The sequence below is a fragment of the Phacochoerus africanus genome, chromosome 3 (assembly GCF_016906955.1).
Source record: "Phacochoerus africanus isolate WHEZ1 chromosome 3, ROS_Pafr_v1, whole genome shotgun sequence".
NCBI classification, from domain to species: Eukaryota; Metazoa; Chordata; class Mammalia; order Artiodactyla; family Suidae; genus Phacochoerus; species Phacochoerus africanus.
The window spans coordinates 189,058,113-189,067,534 of record NC_062546.1 but is presented as its reverse complement, the minus strand read 5'-3'; the positions used below and the strand labels follow the sequence as shown (position 1 = coordinate 189,067,534).

Sequence of the window (9,422 nt, the reverse complement as noted above, 5' to 3'; positions counted from 1 at the left end):
AGGAGTGAAGGCGCAGCCCCAGTCGGGACGTGCGGGACGCCAACGCTTCGACCCTCAGAAAAGAGCAATAGCAAAGAGGCAGGTCAACTTTAAACTTTTTTTTTTTTTAATGGCTATGAAAGAGCCTTTTCCTCCATCTCAAATCGCCCGTGGGGGATGTGGGGGCTCCCACCATTCCTCGGACTGTCCTCAACCAATTCAGAATCTTTCGAAGCTCCTTCTGTCGCCCAGGAGCTGGATGCCCAGGTGCAGTCTGGAAACCCAGTCGTCTACCTCCGGCGGGGGCGGGATACAGCACAGACCTCCCCCCCCAACCCCAACCCCGGGGAGACCCAGCGCCCTGCGGAGCCCGGAGGGGCGGTACGTCGGGGGCGGCTCTGCCTGGTGGGGGCGGGGCCAAACCGCCCCCTCTGCTCTACCATTGGCCGAGGGCCCGGGACTGGCGGGTGCGCGTCACCGGCCGGGCCCACCCCCTTGGCAATGTCTTCAGCCTGCTGCACTCCTAACTTAAGCATTTATTCCACTGGGATAGAAGCGGCAGGAGCAACGTTGGCACCGGCGAACCATGGCTGGGATTTTCTATTTCGTCCTCTTTTCGTTTCTCTTTGGGATTTGCGACGCTGTCACCGGTTCCAGGGTATATCCCGCAAATGAAGGTAAGAGTGGGGCGGCCTTTCTGCCGTCTGGGACAGAGAGGCAACGATCGGCGGACGAGGGGTCCTCGGGAGCTCGAGGCCGGCGGGTGTAGGGGGATCCCGGTGCGAGCGGTGCACCCTTACTCCGGAGAAGGGGGCCGGGGCGAGGGGATCCCCGAAGGAGAGGCGGGGAGCGGCCGGGCAGCCTGCCTCGGGGAGGTGACCCGTTCTTGCGGCGGGGTTGCCCAAGTTTGTAACGAAAGGACAAAGTTTATCAGCATCCACCGACGAAGGCAGCCTGAGGCACCCTATGGGGATACTCGGGAGCCGACACCAAAATAAAAATAAATAAATAAATTCTGTGGACCTGTTCCTACCGTCATTTCCCACTCGACACTGGCTGAGTGAGAACGGAAGCCTGGACCTACTTGAGGATATCGTGCTGCTCTCTTGGGTTCTTGCGAAAGCCTTGCGAGCTCCGGTTTCTGCAAAGTTTCCCGAGCCCTGCGCTTCCCAGGACCCGGCTGCCCGGCCTCCGCCGCGCAGCGGTCGTGGCGCAGCTCACCGGTCGCCGGTGACCTGATTTCTAACACCCGGCGTCAGACACCTTTCTCCCCTCAGGGCCCCGCGCCCTGGGGGTGCGATCGCTGGCCTAGTGAGCCCCAAGCGCCTCACCTCAGGTCACCCCGAAGACCTGGGGAACCTGCCGGCAAGTTGAATATACTAGAGGTTTAGCTTTTTGCCCCCTGAACTGTACACCAGGTTAGTTTGGAGGGACTGTGCGGGAGCGACTGGATCCATGTCGGTGATCAGTTTTCTGCGAGTCTGTTTGGACGTGCTGAAAAGGCAGTGTGTGTGTGTCTGTGTCGGGGATGTGGGGGGTGATCATTTAGTTTCTGATGATCTCAGAGAAAGGCGAGTTGCGTGTGCGTGTGTGTATGAGCGCAAGCGCAAATGCGTGTATGTGGGTGCGCGGGTGCCCGCGTGTAAGCAAGCAATTGTGTGCTTGGGCGCGAGTGTCCTAATTGTGTGCGCGTGTGTTCCGGCGAATGCTCGCGCTCGAGCCTGCGTGCATCAGTCTCGCCGTCTCCTTCACCTCCCCACCCTCTCCCATCCATCCATCCATCCATTCATACGTCCGTCTCTCCAAGATCCGTCCATCCATTCCCGTGCAATCTATCATTTTCCCTGCTCCGAAGGAGGGAGCCAAAAACCAACTTAGCCTTAGCTGGGCAGCCGGTACCCAGAGTTCGCCAGTCAGAGGCTCTCAGAGATTCACACACCTGCCGGCAGACACAGCTCCGGAGGAAAGGGGCGCTCCCTCGCTCTGCCCATCTCTCTCCTTCCGACGTGGCTCCTAGTGCAGTCTCGGCCGCTGCAGCCCCTAGGTCCCCAGGGTCATTCCTCTGATCCGAGTCGTGGATCCTGCTTTCTCCTGACGACTTTGCACACTTGTTAGGACGTCCCTCAGGACCTCTGCACCAAACGCAGAGGAGATTTTTCTTTCTTTTCTTTTCTTTTTCCTTTTTTTTTCCCCTTTTTTTCCCCTTGATTTTTTCGTTTAGAAGCAAAACTTGGGAGCCCTAGACAAAAAAAGTGATGATGGAGCTATAGGCTGGTGTAGAAATGGGGGGGGGTGTCACCCCCCTCCGATCCCTCCTCCTCCTTAAAAATTAATTCATTTTGTTGCTTTTTATTCTCATCACGTTTTCTTTTCTCCCTCTTACCCTCCCTTTCTACTCCCTCCCTTTTTTTGTAAATTGGGTCTTATTGTTCCCTTTGTGTCCCTAATCCACCTTACATAAATCCAAATGGATGTAGCGGGCTTTTCTCTAGGGACCGAGAAGAGGGAATGAGGAGGGGGCGCCACTCCGGGCGGGAGCGACCCAGGGAAGGCTCTACATTTTAAAATAATTAACAGACTCTAGGAATTCAGGCTTCACGGGGAAAACCAGGAGAGAGAGGCTCGTTTTAACTCCTTTGACTTTGGGGCGAAATGAGAGGGGAGGTGGGTAGAATTCAGGGACCTGGAAGGGGCAGGATTGAGAGTTGGGGTTCACGAGCGCAAGGAGGGCGGCTCCCCATGCCCACCCCTCCCCCCCAGCCTGAAGAGCCAGCCTCAGATCAGATTAATAACCCAGTGGTTCCTTTGAGATGGGCCTTTCGACCCCTAGGCCTGCAGATCTCGGTGGGAAAGGGAATATAGAGAGGGTCGAAATTCATTGTCCTTTTCAACGTTCTCGGTGCCTAGGACCCTTTCAGCTTGGGCTTGGGCGGCGTACAGCCGCTATGTGGCCGCCCTCCCGGCCCCCTAAGCTTGAACATACACTCTTAGGTGTAGCTCAGGCACACTAAATCTATTAGGCAGTCCTCCCTACCTAAAAATTTAAACCGGTGACTTCCTCTTGGGCGAAGGCGTCTCCGATTGTCCGCGAAAAGACCTGGGAAAGAGAATACTTCTGTGTATTTGCATTCTAATTCCACAAGCCTGCCATTCTCTTCTTCCCACCCCCACCCCCCCCCCGCCTTTTGAAACTTTGATATTTAAAAAAGTAGCGGATACCACATCCAGGGCCTATTTATTTGGTGGTGGCGAGGGAAAAAAAAATGATAGGGGAGCGCCTTTTCCTGACCTTTTGAGTACTCTCTGATAGAATTCACTTGTGGCTGGGTCACCATGATGATGAGTTCTGCCGTCATCTGAAACTTGCAAAAACAAATAACTCTGGTAGATACCAGACAGAGATGAATGCAGATTTTGCTCTGGAGTGTAACTGCCGGACATAGATGTATTTATTTTTTGAATTGTACTTGAGATTCTCTATTCATCCTTTTTAGAAAATGAATCAACTGAGGCCTGGGATGGAATTTTAAATGCTAAGCAAGTTAAATAAATAAGAACCTGCAGATTTAAAGAGGGGAGAAGATCAAGTGAGTAATGATTATTTACATAAGTGAGACCAAGTTTAAGTTTTGATCAGAGTTGGATATGCACACCCCCCGGCACATGTGGAAACGCTCAGGCAAATGGTTTTTTGTAGTTGCTTTTTGCAATTGGAAATTAATCACTTTTCTTTTTTTTTCTTTTTTCTTTTTTTCTTTTCCTTTTCTTTCTTTTTTTTTTTTTTTCTTTTTTCTTTTCTTTTTTTTCTTTTTTTTTTTTTTTTGCAGTTACCTTATTGGATTCCAGATCTGTTCAGGGAGAACTTGGGTGGATAGCAAGCCCTCTGGAAGGAGGGGTAAGTTCCGAGTTGCTCTCTGATCCACAGGGTAAAAAAGGAGTGATTAGCAACTTTCTGAGAGTCCTAATGGCTTGATTCTTGTTGATTGTGGTGAGGGGGTCAGATTTCCGCCATGGCCTATGAAGTGAATTACGCTTTGTTGGAGAAATCCTATACCCCCTTTGGATAGCTCTGTCATGGAAGAACTGGAATCCAAAAGGGCAGAAAGGGGTTTCAAAATTAGGAGATTGGTGGAGGCAGAGCCTTAGATGCCTATTTAAAACTAAAATACCAACAAGAAATATGATCTGGGGACTAAATTAGAATTTATGCCTATTACTGTGATGGCCATGAAGCCCTGACAGGGTTAATTTTAAAGCAATTGTTCTGTTTCCAGATGAGGAAAGTGAATAAATAAAGATACCAGGGAGAAAATATTTCTGATTGTACCAGGAGCAGGTTTAGTTCTGTGTGTGAGCAGCGGGGGGCTCCGTAACTTGCTATGACAGCCTCAAGTCAGCTGCTGTTCTCTTGAACACTGAAGAGAAAAGCATTATGAACATGTGCCAGGGGCAATATCTATGCAGGAAAAAAAAAAAAAACTTTAAGTTTGTGCATTGCTGGTACTAAATGGGCAAAGTTAAATTATTTTAATCTTGGATCTTTGAGGATGGGGAGGCTGGATTATAAAGTATGAGAGTGTGCATCACTCTTCATTTCTTCTCGAATTTGCTATCACTGCCTCCATCAGAAGATCCAAAGAATAGAATTAGGTCAGTGGCCACGTTCTCCTCCCTCCCCCTCACCACCCCCCATAACAGTCAGAATGAATCAGCTTTGGAAATAAATCAATACAACATGTAACTGTGGCTTCTGCCAAATTGAAATAACTCTCAAATCCTTTAAAAATGAAGTACCTCATCCTACCTTTACATACTCAATAATTTGTGACTGAGCCATTTGATTAAAAGCAATGGGGATGAAAGATGAGGAGTCTTTATCAGGCAAAAATTATAATACCAGTACCCAGTATGGTACTTCACACCTGGCCATTGAATACACAATAAAGAACTGAAAAAAAAAAAAAAAAAAGATTCATAGAGACTGTTACAGAAGATGGGTTTCAAAAAGATTCATAGAGACTTTTACAGAAGATGGGTTTCAAAAATAAGACAAGGCAAGAAAGCAGTCCTGAAAATGGAGAATTTTAGGCTGTCTTTTCCCAAAGCAAGTCTTGTAATCCGTTTGAAATAAAACGGAGATTGCCCTGCTTCCTGTTTCTCTGCCTGAACTTGACTGCAGCTGGTTGTATCCTTGCTGAAAAATTCTAGTCTGCCCTCAAAACCATTTTTTTTTTTTAAAGGAGAGGGGGAGAGTGATTGACAGGTCTCTGGCAGTGTAGACAGGCTGTATTCACCGCTGATTGCAGGCAATTGCCCTCATCCTTTGAATGGGAAGAAAGGTACAGCTTTATCTTGTGAGAGTCAGACTCTTGTTAATCCTATACCCTGGAAAGGTCACTGATTCAAGGAGGCTTTCCCATGCTACACCAGGGGTAGTGCTCTATAGGTTGAATGTATTCGAACTGCTAGCAACACTGAGGAAAGAAGGTATCATTACTTGCATTCAAAAGTTCAATGAGCCTGATTTTTCTTATTGACCTTTCCGGGTCAGCTTCAAGAGAGAGTAGGCTAATATAATTTTTTTGGACCTGACTTGTTACACTAAATATACATGTGACTTATTTCAAAGGAAACGTGTAACACACTTTCCAATATAGTTTATGGTCTATCTAGTTTCTGGAAAGCTTTTACTGCAATTTAATATGCTGCAGACATCTCCCACCCCCACTCCAGCTCCTGAGACCTGTTGAAAGAGCACCTGATCACTTTTTCTAGACGCAAAACTTCCAGTTGTCTTGATGTCCTTTAAAGGAAAATACTATGCAGAGCTGACTGTATACAACTCAGGACTTTTTGTGGGCAGAATGTGGACTTCTGAATATAGAATATACTTTTTTTCCTTTCCTTAAATACCATGTGAGTAATGTTTTAAGTATGAGGAAAGGAAAGAAGTGAAATTTTATTTGTGTATAATAGCATTAGTCATTCCAAAATAATATATAGTAGTCATTGAGAATTTATGTGTCAAATTGTAAAGTTTAATTAATTTCTAGTTTTTAATAAAGAAGACTTTTTTTGGGGGGGGCTTAAAATGAAAGGATAAATTGCATATCTACCATGTAGGAAAGGATTGATTTTTAACTTCTTAAAAGCATATTTAGATCTTTTGATATTCTGGAATCTCTACTCACTGTTAGAACAGTTCACATCTTTCTTGGCTGGAAATTTAGGATTATCATTTTGAACAATAATGACATTTATTTGTTGGTTGTTGCTATTTTTAAAAAGAAAAAGAAAGCTTATTTGACAACACCACCAAGTTAAAAATGAATTACAGTCAATGTTCTTTCATTTTTCCATCAGAACAACTAAGCAAAATATGAAAATAATGGAAAGTGATGGCTCCTGATGGCAACATTGTAGCAAAAACCTAATTTCTTGGCAGTGTTCATTTAAAGGAGTATATTGAGTTTCTGACACTGATTGTAAAATGCAAAACTAAGGGGAGATTTGTCATTGTTCTGGTGAACTGATCAATGTGTTTAGACAATTAAGTTCTGGCTGGAAAATTCAAATTAGACTTGAATTATCTGTGTGAACTCTGTGGTGTTATCCCTATGTGCTTCCATTTACAACGATAAATGTGTTTTTCCGTATTTCCTTTATTCTGAGATGAGAAGCATACACAGTAGGTTTTTTTTTTTGAAGGTGGGGATATATTTTTAGATGTACATGAAATTCCCCAAAAAAGTAAATTACTGGTGATTTATAGCTTAGTGGATAAAAAGAAATTTTAATCACCACAGGGCACTTATCCCTTCCAGTTCCAACTTTCTAATGGTGGCAGTTGAAAGGGATACAGAATTTTATGCATTATGGCCCTTCACATAGTAACATTTCCATCCATTAATAGTTTTCCAATGCGCAGATGGGAAACCCGTTAAAAGATACATTATGATTCTATGTACTTCATTGGGTTGAATGGAGCTTTAAGTGGAGCTATTATAGAATATGATTTTTTTTAACTCTTTTCTTCTTCTAATTATATTCACGTGTTAGATACTTAAGCTGATTTATACTAGATCTCTATAAATGCTTTACTGTAGATATTAGCAAAGATTTGGAGGCTGCCTACCAGTCTGGTAGGAGCCCCAAAATTATCTTGCTGCTTTTAGGATTATTTTTAAAGGTATAGGAAGAATGAAACTCCAGCTAGTCACAGTGAATTTTGCTGAATTATTCCCACTATTAGATTTGCTGATTGTCCCACTATTAGAATCTTTTTGTTAGGAAGTAGATTGACAGAAAACCCTACTATCATTTTTTAAATTTTCTTGGGAATAAATACTACGTACTATTTTATTCTCAAAGTCCACAGAATATTTTGAAGCAAGGCACGTGTGCATTCTTGTTTACTTATGTCTCTTTGTTTTAAAAATAAGAACATATGCAAACTTTTTCATTGAATGCATGCTCTTGAAAAGTGTTCTACCATCATAAATGACAGTGTATTTGTGAAATCCAACCATAAAGTTTCCTTTTTTTTTTTAACCCCTGTAAAGAATAGTGACAAAAAAAGAAAAAAAAATAGACTGACCTTTTTTTTTAGTTATTGGAGAGCAAAGTTCTGACAGGAGCACCACTAATTAAACTGATAATTGTCTTCCTTTTGGCAAGCTCTCCTCTTCCTGCTCTTAATTTGCAGGTCTCTGCTCAGTTGTTGAAACAATGCACATACTAGTTTTTCACTTATGAGAAAATTTGAACTGTTGCCACTTGAAATTGTAGCTGTTGTAATAGGTGAATTTGAGGTTGTTAGACCACCCTGAGGAACTGCTGAGAACTCCAAAGCAATAAATCCAGAAATACCTCTGGATTTTAGGCAAAATTGTGAAATAATTAAAAGAAAATACTTCCCCCATACAGTATTAGCTTAGTGAGGAACTGGGGCTGGGTTCTTTTCTTCCTTATTGAAACAACCTCACTATCCTATGAGGGCAAAAATCGAAGTGATAAATCACTGCATTTTGACATTTTTGTAATTGATGCGTTTCCTTTGGATCTTTGCAGTGGGAGGAAGTGAGTATTATGGATGAAAAAAATACACCAATCCGGACCTACCAAGTGTGCAACGTGATGGAACCCAGCCAGAATAACTGGCTGCGAACTGATTGGATCACCCGAGAAGGGGCTCAGAGGGTGTACATTGAAATCAAGTTCACCTTGAGGGACTGCAACAGTCTTCCGGGTGTCATGGGCACGTGCAAGGAGACGTTTAACCTGTACTACTACGAATCAGACAACGACAAAGAGCGTTTTATCCGAGAGAGCCAGTTTGCCAAAATTGACACCATCGCCGCCGATGAGAGCTTCACCCAGGTGGACATTGGCGACCGAATCATGAAGCTGAACACAGAGATCCGGGACGTGGGGCCACTGAGCAAAAAGGGGTTCTATCTGGCGTTTCAGGATGTGGGAGCCTGCATCGCCTTGGTATCCGTCCGCGTCTTCTACAAGAAGTGTCCGCTCACAGTTCGCAATCTGGCCCAGTTTCCAGACACCGTCACAGGGGCAGATACGTCTTCTCTGGTGGAAGTTCGAGGCTCCTGTGTCAACAACTCAGAAGAGAAGGATGTGCCAAAAATGTACTGTGGGGCAGATGGTGAATGGCTGGTACCCATTGGCAACTGTCTATGCAATGCTGGGCATGAAGAGCGGAATGGAGAATGCCAAGGTAAGGAGAGCCATGTTGTACTTTTCATCTGGCCTTGTGCACGTAATTAAATCAGAGATGAGACGAAATGGACTCAAGCCAGTAATTAGCAGCCCCTGTGGGATGTGGTGGGACAGAGGGGTCTAATGAGTAAGTGCTATAGCTCCAGGTGGCAAAGCTAAGACATTTCTAATACTGACAAATAAATGATGCTGCTGTAATCAGCAGAAGGCCAAACACATTTGCTAACAGGCTCTTAGATCTGGACTGGCTTGATGCACCCTCTGAAATGTAAATGAACAAGCTGAAGAAACAGGCTTGACTGATCCTTTCTTAAAGAGGGCGGACACACTTTCCAACCAGTGTTCTGTCAGTAAACAGCTCTGGTCGATGGATATGTACTTGAATGATGTAAATCTGGAAGTAGGATGTGTTGTTCCAATTTCCTCCTGCTGATTAAAATCAAGCTGCATGAAAAAAATCCAGTTTTTCCGGCCTTGTGGACCAGTGTAGATGTGGCCTAGCAAAGTGGAGTGACAAGGTGTCAAGTGCGCTGTCTGCCCCTGGGTGCCCGTTGATAGGGTCTCCAAGTGAAATGAATCTTGATGAAAGACCTCTTGATTTCCCAGAGGATGTGATAAAGAGCTAGGACGAGTCTTCTTATTCAATCTGTGGCCAGAGGCACTAGTAAATTGTGATCCATTTTGATTATTGAGTTTTTGAAGAAACA

At 44.6% G+C, this 9,422-nt stretch overlaps 1 protein-coding gene across 2 annotated transcripts in view; it reads left to right on the top strand.

The window, feature by feature from the left end:
- Positions 1-502: 502 nt before the first annotated feature.
- The window catches only part of EPHA4 (EPH receptor A4), a 150,404-nt gene continuing 141,484 nt past the window's right edge, over positions 503-9,422 (top strand). The window contains exons 1-3 of one of the 2 annotated variants that reach the window (XM_047773622.1): positions 503-656; positions 3,807-3,874; positions 8,050-8,713. In XM_047773622.1, coding sequence (XP_047629578.1) covers positions 566-656; positions 3,807-3,874; positions 8,050-8,713 — 823 coding nt within the window. In that variant the 5' untranslated portion in view covers positions 503-565. The remainder of the gene's footprint in view (positions 657-3,806; positions 3,875-8,049; positions 8,714-9,422) is intronic. The other variant, XM_047773621.1, reaches the window with a different exon arrangement.